At 35.9% G+C, this 20892-nt stretch overlaps 1 protein-coding gene across 2 annotated transcripts in view; it reads left to right on the forward strand.

The window, feature by feature from the left end:
• LOC148944184 (dihydrolipoyl dehydrogenase, mitochondrial) overlaps positions 1 to 9885 on the forward strand; it is a 58391-nt gene extending 48506 nt beyond the window's left edge. Inside the window, exons 10-11 of one of the 2 annotated variants that reach the window (XM_089100460.1) lie at positions 6027 to 6116; positions 9699 to 9885. In XM_089100460.1, coding sequence (XP_088956586.1) covers positions 6027 to 6116; positions 9699 to 9767 — 159 coding nt within the window. In that variant the 3' untranslated portion in view covers positions 9768 to 9885. Of the gene's footprint in view, positions 1 to 6026; positions 6117 to 9422; positions 9531 to 9698 lie in introns of those variants that run through there. The other variant, XM_089100459.1, reaches the window with a different exon arrangement.
• The last annotated feature ends 11007 nt before the right edge of the window (positions 9886 to 20892 follow it).

Below are 20892 nucleotides of genomic sequence, written 5' to 3' on the forward strand. Positions count from 1 at the left end.
AATTTATGTTAGCGTGGTAGGTCCATTGGCCTGAAATTCGGCAAAACGCAAGTGAAAACAAAAAAAGAGTAAATGAAAGTTCTGAAAATGTCATGATTTTTATGACTATGTGCTCTTGTGATTTTCTTATAATTTTTGCTATATTGACGTGTATGCTTGATCAGTTCTTCTTCTGCGTAGAAGTCTGAAAGGATGGTGCATATTGTAATGGCCTCAGCCTGTCCTGTTTCTTGATTCTCATGGAAGATTCAGAAATGTGAATTTCTTTAAAACAAATTATCAATATGCAACATCCTTGCAGCGAAGTGTAAGTAAAGAAATATCTGTGGATTTCGTTACAGCTTTCTCTATAATAGCATCAGGGTTGTCAAGTGTGACACTTTGGTCCTTTGGTGACACCGGTTTTTGTGCGTAATTTGTAGGCCATAAGTAGCCGTAGTGGCAGCTACTTGAACTTTGACTTTATTCAATATAAACACGCAAATAAAACACAACTCCAGGGACTGATCAATGGTCCCTAGGATTTTGGTTAAATCACCTCTTTAGGATCTTTGAATTTCAGTCCCGAGCTTTAAAGATCACAGGGATTTTTCGGAAGTGAATCTCGGGACTACGGCTAAATTACCAGTGGTAGTGGATGTGGTTGCTAAATTACCTCTTTGGAATCCTGGGACATAGGTTCTGAGCTTTAACGAGCCCTGTGATTTTCCGCAGGTGAAACTCAGGATTATGGCCAAATGGGGTGTTCTGAAAGTGGATCTTGGGATTTTGGCTAGATTACCAATGGTAGTAGAAGTGATAGCTAAATTACCACTTTTGGATCCCGGAACTTCAGTCCTGCGCTTTAACAATCCCTGGGATTTTCGCAGGCACAACTCAGGGTTATGGCTAAATTACCGGTGGGGTGGTGGTGGTAGCTAAATTACCTCTTTGGAATCCTGGGACATAGGTTCTGAGCTTTAACGAGCCCTGTGATTTTCCGCAGGTGAAACTCAGGATTATGGCCAAATGGGGTGTTCTGAAAGTGGATCTTGGGATTTTGGCTAGATTACCAATGGTAGTAGAAGTGATAGCTAAATTACCACTTTTGGATCCCGGAACTTCAGTCCTGCGCTTTAACAATCCCTGGGATTTTCGCAGGCACAACTCAGGGTTATGGCTAAATTACCGGTGGGGTGGTGGTGGTAGCTAAATTACCTCTTTGGATCTTAGGCCTTTTGTCCTGAGCTTTATAATCCCTGGGATGTTTCGAAAGTGGATATCGGAATTACGGCTAAATTATCAATGGTAGTAGATGTGTGCTAAATTACCACTTTGGGATCCCGGAACTTCCTACCTACGCTTTAACAATTCCTGGGATTTTTCGCTGGTGAAACTCAGGACTATGGCTAAATTTCCGGTGGGGTGGTGATTGTGGCTAAATTATCTGTTTGGGATCTTAGGCCTTATGTCCTGAGCCTTAACAACCCCTGGGATTTTTTGATAGTGAAAAATTAAATTAAAAAAAAAAAAAATTTTAACTGAAAGTAAGGAACGACGTTAAAACTTAAAACGAACAGAAATTATTCCGTATATGAAAGGGGCTGTCCCCTTCTCAGCGCGTCGCTCTTCATGCAAAAGTTTTTTATTGTTTAAAAAAATAAGAGTTGTGAGAAAGTCAAACTTTAGCGTAAAGAGCGAGGCGTTGAGGAGGGCACAGCCCATCTCATATTCGAAATAACTTCTATTCGTTTTAAGTTTCAACGCCGTTCCTTACTTTTAGTTAAAAAACCTTGTTTTTCTTATTTAATTTGTCAACGTTTTTGAATTAATGCGAGTTTTGAATTTGTCTTACCGTAAATGAATAATTAAAACAAAATTTGCATATTAATTTTACTTTTGTTTGGTTAAATGGCTTTCTAGAAAGTTGTTTAATTTTATTTACGAACGTTTTTATTAGTAATAAATATACGTAACTTACGAATTAACTTACGTAACAAACTTCTATATTCATATATTTTTAATACGTATATTAGGGGACTCGCCCCCTAGTCAATACCTCGCTCTTTAAGCTAAAGTTCGATTTTTTTTCAATTCTTTAAAAATGAACCCTTAATCACAAAGGCCGTTAATTAGAATAAATAGCTCTTATGAAAGTATTAAAAAATCTTTGGCTTAAAGAGTGAGGTATTGACTAGGGGGTGAACCCAATCATACACGTAATATTTTCTATTCGTTTTAAGTTTTGATGTTACTCCTTATTTTCAGTTGGAAAACTTGTTTTTTTTATATTTAATTTCTGATCTTTATTTTTTAAATAATGCTGGGAAATCCGGCACCCCCTTCATAGCAATGTCCCTTTCGCCATGAAAACTTCCTTCATAGAAAGATCTTCCCACATAACACCCGACCCACCCACCCCCCTACTACCAGAACAAATCCCCCCTGAAAACGTCTGTATACTTCCTAATAACCAATACTATATATTAACATTGGGTAAAATTCATAACTTTCAGCCCTCTCCCCAGGGACTTCGGGGGTTAAGTCATCCTAAAGGACATAGTTATCATATTTTCAACCATGCTGAACAAAATGGCTATCTCAAAATTTTGATCATGTGACTTTGGGAAAACAATGAGCGTGGGAGGGGGCCTAGTTGCCCTCCATTATGGTCACTTAAGAAGGGCACTAGAACTTTTAATTTCCGTTCCAATGAGTCCTCCCAGGATATTCTAGGACCACTGAGTCGATACGATCACCCCTGAGGGAAAAAAAACAAAAAGACAAATAAACACTCATCCGTGATCTTTCTTCTGGCAAAAAATGTAAAATTCTACATTTTTGTAGATAGGAGCTTGAAACCTCTACAGTAGGGTTCTCTGATACGCTGAATATGATGGTGTGATTTTCATTAAGGTTCTATAACTTTTAGGGGGTCTTTCCCCCTTTTTTCGAAAATCAGCCAAATTTTCACAGGCGCATAACTTCTGATGGGTCTGACTAAACTTAATGGAAATTATATATTTGAATTCAGCATTAAAATCTGATTCTTTTGATGTATCTATTGGTATCAAAAACCCGTTTTCTAGAGTTGCGGTTACCATTGAGCCGGGTCACTCCTTACTTACAGTTCGTTACCACGAACTGTTTGATCTCGGAATTTTGGCTAAATTACGGCTAAATTTGAATTTTGGCTAAATTTGAATTTTGGCTAAATTACGGTTAAATCTCGGAATTTTGGCTAAATTACGAATGGTAGTAGAAGTGGTAGATAAATTACCTCTTTGGGATCCTGGGACTTCAGTCCTGAGCTTAAATAATCCCTGAAATTTTTTGAGGTGAAACTCAGGATTATGGCTAAATTACCAGTGGTAGTGGTAGCTACATTACCTCTTTGGGATCCGAGTGTTCAGTCCTGAGCTTTAACGAGCTAATGGGATTTTTCACAAGTGAAACTTAGAAATAATGACTAAATTACCAGGAATATCCATGATGTAAAATGAGAAGACACATTGCTCTAGGTTTTTTTTTACTTCTTCTTTTTTGCAAAAAAAAAAAAAGTGGCAATCGTTATTTTCAAGCTTGTAATGGTATATTTAAAAAAGTACATTCATTTCTTTCTTGAACTACGTCACGTCATAATTTCTTGAACTACGAAACTGTTTTTGAGCTGATCTAATTTATTCATTGAATTACGTTATATAATACAAATTTATTGAGCCGTCATAGCCGAGTGGCTAGCGCGCTAGACTTGAAATCCCTTGGACAGGGGTCCGAGTCCGGGTGACGCTGGTTATTTGGTTTGGAACGGGGGTCAGTGGTGTGACTGTAAGGTCAGTCAGGCTCGACAAGCTCTAAAAAAGTATTTGGAGAAATCTGGGGGGGGGGGCACGGGAAACGTCGGATGATTTACCCCCAACGACGCATTGCACTCCCGGCCCCAGATAGAAACTCGGAGATATGTACCTGCGCTACGCAGGCTATTGGTCAGCCTGCAAAAAGTATAAAAAGTAGTGTAAATTAATAACTGTTGGACAGCGTTATCAAGTGAGAGTATATAGTTGGGGGTGAAGGTGTTAAAAAGAGTAATATATTTTGTTAAGGCACTTTTTACAAACCCATTCAGTATTTACTACTTGTTCTAATTAACCGCGTTCAATAAACTTATTACAATTGATTTTTACAATTTGTAGCGTTCAATATGCAATTGGTATTTTTGATTTGCTTTCAAGAGCACATATTGAAACCTATTGCAATTAATTGTTTGCTCATTGCGCTCAATAAGATATAATTCGTTCTTTTCCAAGTAAAAAGATCTAGCTTATTAGCATAAGCTAGCAGTATTTTTTGTTAGTTTCTATCGTTCTATTGATTTGCAAGCTTTTTTTCTCGGTTTTTGCTATAAATTGATTTTGATGTTCAAATAGGACTCATCTTCCCTTAAATCTTTCTTTACGAAACCCTCCCACCCCACTTGGGTTTTACCTGCTTTAATTTTGGCCCTAGATCAGTTATTCCCATCGGGGGGCGCAGGCCTCACCTATGTACAAGGCTTTACCCAGAAGGGGGGGGGTTTGAACCCCCCCCCCGAAATGTTTGTCAGACTAGTAAAAAACGTAACAAAAATGGATATAAACAAATTTTGTATGTGTTTTTGAGGTTTTCTGTGTACCCCCCTCCCCCCTCCCTCCCAAATTTTCTTTTGAGTAAAACCCCCTCCGAAAAAAATCCTGAGTATGGCCTTGCCTATGGGGCATGGCAATATTTTGGTGGGCCATGGAAAGGACTTGCAGCCTTCAGCTGACCACTTTAGAGCCTTAATTATAAAAAAAAACATTTTTTTATATGAATGACGTCACATTCCTATGCATTTAAAGATCAAAAATGATTTATTTTTCATTAATATAAAATTTGCCATGGGGAAAACCCGAAAAAAAAATGCGAAGTTAATGGCCTTTTAAGCCTCCTTCAGGAAACACACTTAAGATTTTTAACTACAAAATTTAAATATTACGAGATGGGAATCAGGAGTTTAGAAATGCATAGGTAGGGCATGGCCCAAAACCTGTTGGGGACCGCTGGCCTAGATCGTTAGCCGACAAGGACGGTCTTGGGCAATCTGTCATCCTTCATCCGCGTTCACTAGAACACAAAAATTATGCTTAATTACAACTGATTGGAATAGGGTCTTTTGAACGTGAGGTTATTATCATTAAATATTCCACCTATTTAGTTAAGTATTTCAATATCTGATAGCTTCTCCCTATTTTAATGTCAACTGCTCCCATTTATTCTTTTCTAATTGTGAGCATAGTTTAATCAGTAGACTTTCTCTAGTAAAATCGAGTTGTGGCTGAAAAGCTCTGAAATGCAATATTAATATCATAAGGCTAATATCCAAACATTTTTGGGTTCATTGCTATAAGTCTAGTGTCAAAAATTGTTCTTTTGTTTGGGGAAAGGGAGGGGGTGTCTTTTAGCGTAAAAATTAAGCAAACATTTTTGTTTTCTGTGTGTGGAAAGGAAATTTTACAATATTAGTCAAATTCAACTCTGTCTATTCTCCGCTATGTTTAATTTCAATTCATTATGGTAATTACAATGTTTTTTTTCTGTATTATCAAGCATTTGATAGTGCCTTATACATCTCTATAATTAAAAGCAAAAATATAAGGTTCTTGTGTTAGATTGTAAAAATAAAAATAAAAGTTCATCAGCCTTAGATCATCTGAGATAGACAATAGTATACTCCCAAAAAATCTCTTTTTTTTGGGGGGGGGGATACTTTTACAGAAAATTGTAAGCATATAGGGTTCAAGCAATTGCGTCAATTCACGAAAATGTAGAGGGGAGGGGGGAAATATATTTTTTAGAATTTATTGGGAGGGGGGTGCAAATTTGTTGTTTACTTTAGCTTTTCATTAAAAATACAAAAAAGAGCATTTTCGATGGAAATACCAAAAAAGGGCATTTTTTGGAATGTAGGGGAGGGGGGGGGGGTTAATGATAATTTAAATGTATAAATACGTATTTATAATTATTATTAGGCTGCTGGCGAACTAATCAACGAAGCTGCACTGGCAATGGAATACGGAGCATCATGTGAAGATATTGCACGAGTGTGCCATGCTCACCCAGTAAGTTCCTTTCTTTTTTTCTCTCTCTTTATTCTTTCTTTTTCTTTCTCTCTTTGTTTCATCCTCTTTGCCCGTAAAATCTAGTATTTTTTCAAATGATACTGTGGAAGAGTATGCTTTATCTTCTCTTTTTGCTTTTATTTTTTTCCAAATATTTCCTCTTTTTGCAAGTGACTTAATTTATTTGAATACTCGTCTACAAAAAATCAAAAGGATGGATTATAAGCGTGACAAATATATAGAATTAACAAACAGTAATTTGAGATGAAAAAAAGAATCAAAGAAGGACATTAAAACATAGGTGACGTATTTTCTTAATATTTTTGACCTAGTAATTTGAGGATTTTTGCACAATTTTGAAACTGCGATGTCTGGTTCTACTATACTGTATTTGTGAACCAATCTTCAGTTGCGTGAATGTGACAAAAACCTTTTCGGACCATGACAAAATAAAAATATATATATATATATATATATATATATATATATATATATATATATATATATATATATATATATATATATATATATATATATATATATATATATATATATATATGTGTGTGTGTGTGTGTATATAACAATAGCGATACCGTAAAATAATAACAATAACAGTAATATGGAGCAAATATTTAGCAAAGCGGAAGAAACAGATTTTTGCTTCGTCAGTTTTAGTGAATATCTTTCAGAAAGGCCATTGAGGACCATACAAAGACCGTACTGAATATAAGGCAGCTTGACAGTCCTATAAATACTGGTGAGATGAAAATAGTTGAAAGAAAGGAAATGTGTGTTATCAAAAACTGTGAGTTTGGTGGAATGAAGTGCTGTTAGGGAGACCTAGGATACCAAGGGTTATTGTCTGTGACGAGTAATCATAATGATCATCACGCTTTACTTCATGTCGTCCCATGATCAGCTAAAAACAAGAAAAAATTGGCATCAATCAATGCACGGTACTTGTATGGAATCTGGTAAACAGGCGAGATGTGAAGTTTGGTTTATGCTAATGAAAAAAAAGATGAAAATATAATAGTTTAGAAACAAATTTGGTCTATATATTTGCACATTAGGGGGGAGGGGGTGAAGCGTAGCACATATTAAATACGTAACCTAACCTAACTATCTTTTAAACCCTCCTAAACCCCCCAAAAATAAAATTTAAATGTAGTTCTGAAGTGAGAAATCTTTTGTTTATGCCTCACTAGTCAGCGGAAACCTGTTTATCAAGATTCCGATGCGGTATTTCATCGCGTGTTTATCAGATTCCATACAAGTACCCAATGCACTTATAACTGGTGATAAAATATCTATACACCCGATACCCTTTGAAATACAATTGGGTGGGAGGGACGTAATATTTGTCCTTGAGCTTTGCGGCGCCTTGTAGAAACAGTTATAGGAAGTACGATGGAATGTGGGTTTACCTTTCTTTGGAATGGGAGTAAGATTTGTTCGAAATTAGACTTACTCCCTATCTGAATTATTTGGTTGTTCCTTTTCGTTTATTGATAAGACCGACATGTACTCTGGCTATTAATGAGTTAATAAAGAAACTCCACAAAACGTATGATCCGTCGACATGGGCAATTTGTCAAAGATACGTTAGGAAAGCTCAACACATCCCTGTGTTTGCACCCCATTTGTTTTCCATAATTCTATTTGGAATTTCTTCTCTGTAACTGAAAAAGAAAAATTAGTGTTCAGTTTTACCGATTTGCTAAGTATTTTATGTATACTCCTCTGTAGTTCTGGAATTCATACATTAAAAAAAAATCACTGTTTTTGACACGCTCCTATGTCCTAGCATTGATTTAAAATTCTAGTTGATTTTCTATTATCGTTAGATATGTTGGTCGCTTCATCATATAGTCGTTTTTTTTTTTTTTTTTTTTTTTTTTTTTTTTACAATTGTTCTCGTCTAGTGCATTTTGATAAAGTAGCGAAAGAGGTTAAAACTAAGTTATTATTATTAAAAGGGTCCTAAAGGCTGAAGTACTGTTTGATCTAACACTATGTGTATAAGATAGTGCAAATAAACACCATCTCCATAAAAGCACAACCACCGCTTTTTAAGATGTTGAGCACTGAATATGTCAATAACCTGGGGGCTTTGGGCTTGAGGAATAAAAAAAGGAAAAGTTGTTGTCGCCTTAAAGAAAAGCCTCTCTACATGTAAAAAAAAGAAAAGAAAAAAAGGGAAATGAACACATATCGTGTAAAAGAAACAAACAATAAAGAGAGGATGAAATGCAATGGCCTTATATGATACGGTTCTTTCCCTAAAATACATGGGAATGTGTCGTTCTAGAATGTCAAAAAAGTTGAAAAAAAAATTTGAAAAGAGGATGAAGCTTTTCTTCAGAGTAAGTGAGTGAACAGTTTGACACTAATTTTCAAAAAGTCTCATCAACTAGATACTTACGATGGAGAGCGATTTGGCGAGAGAAATTTTGCTTTGTAGAAATGCGAACAGGTTTCCACCCCCCCCCCCCCTCGCATTAGGGGCGCCCTATTCCTTCCACTGACTCAACCACCGCTAGTAGAATAGCAGGCTTGAACGGGGGTGGAATTTTCAAACTAAGTATGGACGAAGGCCGTGCGAAATTTCTTTAGGGGAACGGTAATTTTTTGAGAAATTTCTTCATAACAGATATCCAAAAGAAGACAAATTTCTGATTCAGAGACTCGTGCGAGATGAGCAGATAAAAGGGTTGTGGATTTTTTACGGATTTGGGAAAAAATTATTAAAAAATAGTCCACCGTCAATCTTGGACCAATGGTGTTGGAACCTGTGGTGGCGGAGAGCATCCGAAAATCTGTGGCTTGCAACTGAAAAGAAAGAGAGAACCTGACCCAAATCTGACGTTGTGAAGAAGTTAGGGACTGGAGTTAAATTGCAAGTTTTTGCGACTGCTTCAAGATTTTCTCCAAAAAATAAAAATGCATGCAAAGTCTGATTTGAGTTCTAATGGGTGAATGCAAAACCTTAAATGATTTAAGGGGTGAAAGTCATTTCACCTCACAAAATGTGTTTTGGCTGTCATTTTAGATGAAGCCCTGTTACTTCAAAATTACAATTCTTAAAAAATTTCAGGACCAAAAACTCTCTCTCTTTCTCTCTCTCTCTCTCTCTCTCTCTCTCTCTCTCTCTCTCTCTCTCTCTCTCTCTCTCTCTCTCTCTCTCTCTCTCTCTCTCTCTCTCTCTCTCTCTCTCTCTCTCTCTCTCTCTCTCTCTCTCTCTCTCTCTCTCTCTCTCTCTCTCTCTCTCTCTCTCTCTCTCTCTCTCTCTTTTTTTTTTTCTAGACTGTTTCTGAGGCTCTGAGGGAAGCAAACTTGATTGGCTACTCTGGAAAGGCAATCAATTTTATTTAAACCTAGTGGGTGTTCTATTTAGCGTTTTTAAATTGAGTTTAAATATATAAGATCCATAAAGTTTCAAATTACTGAAAGGTTATTCGAGGAAATTTTCTTCTCTCTCTAACTATCTATCTCTGTATATTGTCCTTCTTCTAATGTAATCTTATAGGAGGTTTCACACTATATAGCTTGATTGTGTCTAATAATTTTTTTTTTTTCTAGACTGTTTCTGAGGCTCTGAGGGAAGCAAACTTGATGGCCTACTCTGGAAAGGCAATCAATTTTATTTAAACCTAGTGGGTGTTCTAGTTACGATTCAGACGCTATTATTATCTGTTATATAAATAATTCGTGATTTAATAAATTTGAGAACCTAAATAAATAGGTATGTAAATACGGTAAGTTTCTAAGGCAATTTTTAAAGACAAGCAAGAAGGATGTCAAGGTTCTTTTATTCAAATTTAACTGCATATGTAGATGATTTTATACCTATTCAGGTAGCAACAAAATTATCAAAAATCATTTCATTATTTTGGTGTTGTTGAATTGAAAAGTTCTTGACGTTCTTGACTCTAATCTTAGAAAACAAGTGAACAATTTCCATTGTAAATTATTACCTTCAAAAGGCTCTTTATAAACATCCAGTAGAGTTCAGGAAAATACAAAAATTGTTTATGGGACACAGATGGGGGAATCCAAATTCGGTTGTCTTTCCTCCTATTTTCCCTTTTCCACCTTATTTCCTCTCTTTGCCTATTATTTTGTATCCTCCAAACACTTGTTTTCTTTTTGGTTTTCGAGAACAATGCCGATTGTGGTTGCTGTGGAGCTCGCAATTTTCTTTTGGAGCTTATTGGTTACCAGTTAAAGGTAGCCTGATACTGGCTAAATTAGTCTGTAATTATCACAGTATATAAGTTTAGAGCTAACCACTGCCCACACTAACCGAAAATTTAATAGTATGTTTTAAAAAAACATCTAGTGAGAAACAAATTTCTCTTAAAGTTTATGCAGGAATAATAGTTGTTATAAAGTTTTTTTTTCTCTACTGTAAAAGTTTATCACGAACATTTTTTTTTTAAGTTATAAAAAGACCTTGAAGCTCCTAAAAGATGACGAACTAAAATAAAAATTGCACAATCATTATCTTCATGTTCAAAAGTCACCACAATAGTTGACATTTGTGTGTTTCAATTTTCAGACAGTGGATTGAATCTCTGCTTGGCACCACGGTGCCCGGGGATTAGTTCCAGGTACCGCAAGGTCGGGCGACAGATTTACTACCTGTCCCTGTAAAAATACCCGGCAACCCAAACACTGATTTGACACCATATATGTCATTAATGACTCTTGATGATCTTTATCCTCTGTCTTATGTTGCGGGTAAGTAAAAAAATATACTGTCCCCGACAAAAGTCTTAGCAAACCACTGGATGTTTTGTCATTTTTCTCATATCGAAATTGGCTTTGTTTGTTAATAAGGAAACTGTAAAATACGTAACAAAACTGTTTATGATAGCGTACTGTAAGGAGCGACTCTTGCTAATAGTAAGAAAAACTCTAAAAAACAAACTTTTTATAGCATTGTTAAAATTTGAACACATAAAAAGAATCAGCGTTTTTAAATTTAGTTTAAATATAAAAGATCGATTAAGTTTTAAATTACTGAAAAGTTATTCGAGCGCGCAAAATGTGTTGACTTTATAGTTTATATAAATTTCATTACGTTCTGATTCAGCGAATCAGATAACTCAAGTATAAAGGTTTCACAACAAAATAAAGATGACCTAGACTAGAGCTTGTCTATGAATAGAAAAAGTGTAAAAACGCAATTTTTACTATTACACAATCAGTCCATTATAAGCAATATCAAAAATTATATAAACAAATACATAAAAGACAAATTTTCTTGTGCTGTACGGAATTGAACCAGAGAACTTTCGCATCAGAAGTCTCAACTTCTTCCACTACCCCTGCACAAGGTAGCTTAGTACTTTATTTTGGGACAATATGATTTAAACTATTTGTAAATATAGTGTAAACAGGTGTTCTTGCTCTTCTAATTAATGCAGTTATCGGGCCTCGTGTTTCCTACTTATCACCTTTGCACCGCATTAAGCCAGTAAAAAGAGGACAGCCTATCCAGAAATTAAGAAAAGTTTGTAGTTTACAACATAATTTAGCTAGTATCAAAGTGAATACATCACTTGATGCATTTTCTTATGCCCTTTTAGAGTTCATTAATTATTTTGGGGCAAATTCCATTTTGATACCTTAACGGGGCCCCAAAAGGCAAAAACAGTCGATTGTTGCCAAAAATTTAAATGTTTAAAAAAATGGTCGAGTTAGAAATAATATCCATTTGCAGTTGATTTAGGAATGGTAATTGTAATTTTCCTTAGGCGCAATTTTAAAATATTATTAAGAAAACGAATTCGCAGGATTTCTTAAAAAGAACCTGAAAACCCTCTAAAATGACATCACAGTAATTATTGAGGGGTTTCTAGCTCTAAAAAAATTGCAAATTTGACTAAGAAAAAAATTAACTAAGAAAACTAATAACTACCATTCCTGAATCAGCTATAAATGGCCATTTTTCTCACTAGTAATTAAAAAAAAAAAATTACTTTTGAGGACCACCGGCTGTTTTGAACCCTCTTAGCCCTTTTGGGGCTCAAAACAGAATTTGCCCCAGAAGCCATTATCGTATTATAAAGAAGTATAAAACAAGAATCAAGTGATGTGTTCAATTTAATCCTAGCTAAATTATGTTGTACACTGCAAATTAACCGAAATTAATTATAGTGGCAAGGGTTTGGGAAGCTAAGACGAAAAAATTTGTTTTGAGGGGGCGGGGGTCTTTTCCACTTTTGTTGTATAGTTTGTTGTGAAAATTTTTCTTGTTATTCGAACAAAAAAAAAAACACTAATTACAAAATTACGAATTGTAAACATAGATTATGTAAATTGTAAAATCATCAAATTAAAATAGGCATAGTTTTACAACACAAGATATCCTCTGTTGTATGCTTCATATTGTGTTAAATACTTGGCTATTGCTTTTATTGCTATTATTTTTCAACTACGCTGGGATTTAAATTCCTTCTATAAAGGTTATAATTTCTTAGAACAAGCTGACTTCCTTTTGATATATAAATAACATATATAGATATATAAATAAAGGGTAAAACTGTTAATTAAGGCAGCGAAAAACAAGTTATAAATGTGTAAAGATTTTTGTTTCGTGTCTGGACAGCGGCATTTCTAGACCGTAGGAAGTGAGCAGATACACCCCCCCCCCCCCCAAGTCTCTCAAACATCTGACGTTAAATTAATTTTTTTTTTTTACACTCCTGTGGTATATATTACCCGCTCCCCCTTCAATCATGAAACCTAAAACCACTGTTACGTCTGAATTTCTTTATCCACAAGAATAAAACTCCACTAAACCGCTACAACATAAGAAAAAATAACAAAAAAGGGAAAAAACGTTATAGAGCAGGAAAAAAGAGAAGAACTGAAAAACTGTGGAATTTTTGTTTGGTTGGAATTTGTTTTGTTTGGAATTTCTTTATCCACAAGAATAAAACTCCACTAAACCACTACAGCATAAGAAAAAATAACAAAAAAGGAAAAAAAAACATTATACAGCAAGAAAAAAGAGAAGAACTGAAAAACTGTGGAATTTTTGTTTGGTCCAAAGCTTGAAATGGGTCCAACTCTGGGTTCTAAACAACTCCAACGCAGTCAGACGGGGAGATGGTACAAAATAATTCTTGTTCCAGGAAATATTTCAAAAGTAGTGTTTCCTTGTACTGACCTAACCTAGGTACCTCCCCCCCCCCCCCAAAAAAAAAAAACAGTTTAAATTTTATAAACGTGATAAGAAATCACGCTTTGTGATTTATTTATCCATTGCAAATACCCGTTTGACTTGTTACCTGTAGTATTTCCTTGTACAGTCTATTGCGCTGTGTAGGATATAATGCACAAGTACCAGATTTTTTAAACCCATGATTTATAGCGTATTTATCAATTTATAAATTCTAATTAAGGAAATTTTCAGTTTTAAAATTTAATTCTGATTCCTGTCAAAGTTCATATTGAAATCTGAATAAAAGTCTGAAGTCTTGTTTTTTAGAATAAAATCTTTGTTATTGATGATTCAAACGTTAATTTGACGTTTTGTTCAAAAGTTCATGTGACGTTCTCATCACTTTAGGAAATTCAGCTTTAGATGTTGAATTGCAGATATGTGTGCAACGGTTTCGAGGTGTTACCATCGCTTTACTGATCGCTCGTATACTCATACCATTACATTTTACTGAACACTCGAATAGTGATTGTTTTGTTTTGGCCAGTTTTTGATTTCTTTAACAAAAACGTTTTGAGTATTTTCATTTTCAGATGAAGAAGGGTGAAAATTCAAGCTAGAACTTGACCACTAATTCACCCTTTAAAAAAAGTTCCAGTCTTTCAAGACCAGAACTCTGGAAATGAATCAAGGACTGTAGGATACTCCAGCGGAGTGACCTAATGGGTTGCAAAATCTCCATTAAAACATGTCCAGTTCAGGAGCAACATGACTATATGTAGGGGAGACCAGGGTCATCCCAGACAAGGAGTTACTATGCCCCCAGGGAATAACTTACAACCCTTGCCCTGAGAGCTGTGAGGGCAGGGGTGTCTTCCTAAAAGACAAAATTTCCAGACCCTTCAACTACAATGGACAAAATTGCTATCTCCAAATTTTGATTGGATGTCTTTGGGAATGATGAGCGTGGGGAAGAGGAGGGGGCGTGGTGGGTCTCCGATTACTTTTGACTCTTAAAAAGGGCACTATAACTTACAATTTCAAATGAAATGAAACCCATCTGAACTTTGTACGACCGCCCATTCCATAAAAACCTTGTATGCCCCCATATTATATGTTCTTTGGACCATTTTGAGCAAAATTGCTTTGTAACAATTTTAGTCAGATTTGTTTAGTGAAGAGGGGTGAACGGGGGAGGGGGACTAACTGAACTACATCACTTTTAACTTTTAAAAGGGAACTAGAACTTCCAATTTTCAACCAATCATAAAAACCTTAAATACCCCCGGGGCATAACTTACAACCCTTGCCCCCAGGTTCTGGGGGTTTGTTTCAGCCCCAAGAGCCATGTTATATGATATTTGGACTATATGAATAAAATAGCTTTCGCAAAATTTCAATTAGATGCATTTCGGGACAATACGACGTGTTTTGGGGGAGGAGGGGGACGCTTCCTTCCAATCACTTTGACTCTAAAAGGGACATTAGAGCTTCTGATTACCAATCCAATGTGCCCCCTCTGAAGTTTATGTGATCATGGTTTCTATAGAAACCTTATATGCCCCCAGGACATAACTTATAATCCTTGACCTGAGTGCTGGGGATGTACATGAGAGCTCTATTGCACTGCCTATGATTTGACGAAAATAAATTACGATGTCAATACTCTCCAATACTAGGACTACTACTGCTACTACTAATTAGTAGTACTACTAACAACTCCTTGTGGCAGTGAGCCACATCATGTTAACAGAGCTGTGCATGTTCCTCCTCCATGTCAATCTATTTTAAGCCTCCCTCTTTATGCCCCCCTTAAAGAAGTTTCCGTTACACCTTTGCCTGCGACAACCTTCCAGTTCCACCAGGGTTGCCACCACCAGGGTGATTTATCACCAGATCTGGTGTTTTTTTTTATCCTCCTGGTAATTTTCTGGTGATTTTCTTGAATCTGGTAATTTTCTTTTTTAATTTGGTGATTTTCATTTAATTTGGCGATTTTCTAAAAAGTGGTTGACATTCCATGCATGGTTGGTTTCCACTGTCTTACTGAGGTGAAATAACCAGTGACTTTCATATTTTATGTTTTGTTTTTATTCGTTATTTCTAAAGAATTGCGTTATTTTGAGGTTTTCTGTATCCTTTTAGCTTGGCAATCAGCTTCCCTGTAGTCACAAAATTTAATTTATAAATACATGCGTGTCCCATGCGGGCCATGTGTGCTATAAACGGATTTTGGCTCAGAAACGAAAAAAAAAAATCAGGTAAAGAAAGCATAGTCCCACATGAACATAGATTCAGCAGCCTAGGATAGGTTTTTTTCCAAGGGACTTAACAGTCTCAGGGAAAGGGAAGAAAAGATACTAGGTTTTGAGCGCAACATATATTTTGTTTTTAGACTCTTTAACACACTAAACAGAAAAATTGTCATAATTTTTTTTGATTCTTTAGGCTTTTGTCAGACCGGCTGGTCTATGACACATACAGAAACGTGCATAGTTCACCCTTACCAGGACTGAGATTAGGCTCAGCCTAACTAGGTTTCTGATGGGAGTTTGCTCAAAAATTAATCTTTAGCATTAAAGTAAATGGACTCTTGAGGGAGAACTTTAACAGCAAAATTTTTATCTAATTTTCTTATGTGCAGAATGTTTACATGGGACAAGCCTCACTAGAAATGTTTTATAGTTGATGCTACAGTAAATTTAAGTCTGATATTCCTGCATTGGCCTATTATGTTTGTATTATAGACGAGATTCAAATCATGCACATTCCCTGTTCTTGATGGAGTTTGGGCTGAACTAACTTCAAAATAGGTGTTCTGTTTTATTATTCCTGCAGTTAGTGTTGACAAGTAATCTTGTGACAAAGAGAGGAAATACGCCTTATTCCATTCTTTCAAGCTCTTTTTCACTGTTTTTCTGGCCAATTATATTGTATTTCCATTTTGTGCTTTGCATTCACTGTAGAATTCGATTTGAGGACGAGAAAGGATTATTGTGGTTATTCTTTGAATGGAAACCTAGAAAAAGAAAAAGAAAAGATTTTGCAAAGTAAAGACAAAGGAAAGTAAAATAGTAGTTAAATAAATAAAAAGGTTATTTATGTCCAGAAACAGGATTTCAGGGTAAAAATTTAAGTTTTGATTGGAATTCCAGTTTTTGGTATGAATTCTCTTCCTTCTTGAGCAATAGCCTTTGAAAAACATAATGTCTTAGTTCAGGGTACCCAACGTGTCTTTTTGGTGTGAAGCCTATCATTATTGACCACAGATTTTTGGTGATTTTGGTCAAATACTGGTGATTTTTGGTGATTTTCTGGGGAAAAAAGCCTTCTGCGTCATTGGCGCTTAACTGAAAATGGATTATATTACAAATATTTTCTTTTCCAGTTCTTACAGTATTGAAAATAAAAATACAATTACAATTAAATAAATTCTTGAACTGATGGATCTTTCAATAATTAATATCATTATACATCAAATATTCAATTTGATGTTGTTTATGCATTCCAAAACTGTTCAAGACGCATATAGTTTTCAGTAAAGCACCAAAAACGCAGTGAGTTTTAGGCTTTTGCAGTGAGAGAAGGAGGCGATAGCCAATCTCTTGTTTGTAGTTATTTTTGTTTGATTCAAGCTTGATTTTCATATTCAATTTAAGTTTTACTCGTTTTAAGATTTATTTATTAATTTACATTAATATCTATTGTATGTTTGTTTGCATTGATTTTTTATTTAATTTCTGTTCGTTTTAAGTTTCATTTATACTTCAATAGGAAAATTTTGTTTTCGTTTTAAGCTTGATATTCATATTCAATCTAAGGATTACTCGCTTTAAGATCTATTTATTCATTTATATTATTACTTGTTGTATGTTTTTGCTATGATTGCTTATTACTTTCTGTTTGTTTTGGGTTTCATTTATTCTTTAATAGTAATTTCTGGTCGTTTTGAGTTTGAATTTTAAAATGTATTTTTATATTATTTGCTGAATTTTGAAATTGCTATTAATTTTCTTTGAAAAACTTATTTTTCGGAAATTTTTTTTTAATCAATTTTTGTTCATTTTCGATTGCAAAAAATTTCAAGTTTTTAAAAGTTCCTTATTTCAAAATCAAACTTTAAAAAAAAATTAGTCAAATATACATAAAAGTGACAAAACTGATATCAAAGTAACAATACCAAAGTAAAAAAATTGGTTTGTGTCAACCTCGGAGTTTTTATTATCTAATGTTTGAACTATTATTAACAAAATTGCTATCTCAAAATTTTTATCGGATGGGTTTGGGGAAAAAGTACGTGGGGGGACTAGATTAAGCTTCGGTCTCTTTTGACTCTTTAAAAGTGAAATAGAACTTTCTATTTTCAATCAAATGAGCCCTCTCTGAAGTTTATATGAGTATCCCTTTTATAAGAACCATATATATCCCCAGAGAATAACTTACAACGTCTATCCCTGGGCCTTGGGTGGTTGCGCCGACCTTATAATCTAATTGCACGTTGGCTGGCCCGCTTTTAACAGTTTTGTCACAGGGAATTTTTATTAATGGGGGTTGACCATTCGATAAGCCTACCTATGTGGAAGTTAGATGGGGAAAATTGCCTTCTGATCTTCTTTCACTGTTATAAAATAAACTACAGCTATAAGTTTTTATTCAAATAAACCCTCTCTGAAGTTTTTACGAGCATACCTTCCATAAAAACCATATATGCCCCCACAGCAGTACTTACAACGCCTGCCCCGGCCCTGGGGGAGGTGTCCACACAGGAGTTTTTCTTATCTGATTTTTGAACTATTTTTGACGAAATGACCATACGTAAAGGAGTTTTTGTTATATGATGTTTGAACTATTTTTAACAAAATTGCTACCTCAAATTTTTTTATCAGATGTATTTGGGAAAAAAGGTTTGGGGGGGGGGCAGTTGCCCTCTGATCACTTTTGACTCTTAGAAAGGGCACTAGAACTCTTGATTTCCAATCGAATGAGCCCCCTTTGAAGTTTATAGGACGACCCCTTCTATGTGAAGTGCCTCTAGGAAAAAATAAATGGAGTGTAGTGGGAGGCTAGCTGCCCTCCAATCACTTTTGACTCTAAAAAAGTGAATTAAAACTATCAATTTCCAATTAAATGAGCCCTTTAGGAATTTTATGTGAGCATCTCTTCCATAACAACCATATATGCCCCCAGGGCATAAATTACAACGCCTCCCCTGGGCCCTGGGGGGCTGTGTCGACACCGGAGTTTTTGTTATCAGAACTTAAAACTATTTTTAAACAAAATGTGTATCTGAAAATTTTTATCTGATGCATTTAGGACGTGGGAGAGGGGGGGGGGCTAGTTGCCCTCCGATCTCTTTTGACTCTTAAAAAGTGAACAAGAACGTTCAATTACAAATAAAATGATCCATGTCCGAAGTTTATTCGAGCATACCTTCATAAGAACTGAATATGCCCCTTGGGCATTACTCAAAACTCCTGCCTCCGGGCCATGGCGGGTTCCGTTGACACAGGAATTTTTCTTATCTGACCTTTGAACTATTTTTAATGAAATGGCTATTGTAAAACTGTTATCGGATGCACTTGGGAAAAAAGGCTATGTGTGGGGGGGGGGCTAGTTGCCCTCGGTTATCTTTTGACTCTTCAAAATTGAACTAGAACTTTCAATTTCTAATCAAATGAGCCCCTTCTGAAGTTAATACGAGCATCCCTTTCAAAAGAACTATATATGCCCCTAGAGCATTACTCATAACGCCTGCCTCCGGGCCCTGGCGGGTTCCGTAGACACAGGAATTTTTCTTGTCTGCCCTTTGAACTATTTTTAGTGAAATGGCTAGTATAAAACTTTTATCCGATGGGCTTGGAAAAAAAGGGTGTGTGTGGGGGGAGGGGGCTAGTTGCCCTCGGATATCTTTTGACTCTTAAAATTTGAACTAGAGCTTTCAATTTCCAATCAAATGAGCCCCTTATGAAGTTTATACGAGCATCCCTTTCATAAGAACCATATATGCACCCAGGACAACACGTACAATGCCTATCCCCAGGGCTCTGGGAGGCGTGTTTTGTATCTAATTTTTGAACAAATTAAAAAAAACATGCTATCTTAAAATTTGTAGCGGACGGGTTTGGGGGAAAAAGAGCGTGGGGGGCTAGTTTAACTCTCTTGACTCTTAAAAAGTAAACTAGAACGTTCAATTTCCAATCAAGTGATCCCTCTATGAAGTTTACACGAGCATACCTTCCATAAGAACTATATATGCCCTTAGGGCATAACTTAGAACGTCTTCCCCAGTGCCCTGGGGGATTGTATTGACACCGGAGTTTTTCTTATCCGACCTTTGAACTATTTTTTTTAACAAGATGTCTATCTCAAAATTTTTATCAGATGGGTTTTGAAAAAGAAGGCGTGGGGGGGATAACTTCCCTCGGATCTCTTTTGACTATTAAAAAGTGAGCTCGAACTTTCAATATCAAATCAAATGAGCCCTCTCTGAAGTTTATACGAGTATCACTTTTATAAGAACCATATATATCCCCAGAATATAATTTACAAAGTCTATCCCTGGGCCTCGGGTGGTTGTGTTGACCCTGGAGTTTTAATATCTGATGGTTGAACTATTTTTAACAAAATGGTCACCTGAAATTTTTATCGAATGGGTTTATCCTTCCGATACACCCAAAAGCGAGGAAAGTGAAAAGGACTAGTTGCCGTCTGATCTTTTTTCACTCTGAGAAAATGGACTCCAAATTTAATCTCCATCCAAATGAACCCTCTCTGAAGTTAATACGAGCATACCTTCCATAAGAACCATATATGCCCCCACAGCAGTACTTACAACGCCTGCCCTGGCCCTGGGGGAGGTGTCCACACAGGAGTTTTTCTTATCTGATTTTTGAACTATTTTTGACGAAATGACCATACGTAAAGGAGTTTTTGTTATATGATGTTTGAGCTATTTTTAACAAAATTGCTACCTCAAATTTTTTATCAGATGTATTTGGGGAAAAGGGTTTGGGCGGGGGGCAGTTGCCCTCTGATCACTATTGATTCTTAAAAAGGGCACTAGAACTCTTGATTTCCAATCGAATGAGCCCCCTTTGAAGTTTATAGGACGACCCCTTCTATGTGAAGTGCCTCTGGGGAAAAAATAAGTGGAGTGTGGTGGGAGGCTAGCTGCCCTCCAATCACTTTTGACTCTAAAAAAGGGAATTACAACTATCAATTTCCAATTAAATGAGCCCTTTAGGAATTTTATGTGAGCATCTCTTCCATAACAACCATATATGCCCCCAGGGCATAAATTACAACGCCTACCCTGGGCCCTGGGGGGCTGTTTCGACACCGGAGTTTTTGTTATCAGAACTTTGAACTATTTTTAAACAAAATGTGTATCTCAAAATTTTTATCTGATGCATTTAGGGCGGGGAGGAAGGGGGGGCGCTTATGGTCCTCTAACCTATTTCTAATTTTAGGAAGTAGCCAACAACTTACAGGTTCCAATCCAACGAGAACACTTCAGTTAGTAGACGTACCTTCCGTCAATAAAAACTGTATCAGCCCCTTGCGCATTATTCATCACGCATGCCTTTGGGCCTTGCTAGTTTC

This window comes from Artemia sp. Qi Xiang Cuo, chromosome 14 (genome assembly GCF_049724085.1).
Source record: "Artemia sp. Qi Xiang Cuo chromosome 14, ASM4972408v1, whole genome shotgun sequence".
NCBI lineage: Eukaryota > Metazoa > Arthropoda > Branchiopoda > Anostraca > Artemiidae > Artemia > Artemia sp. Qi Xiang Cuo.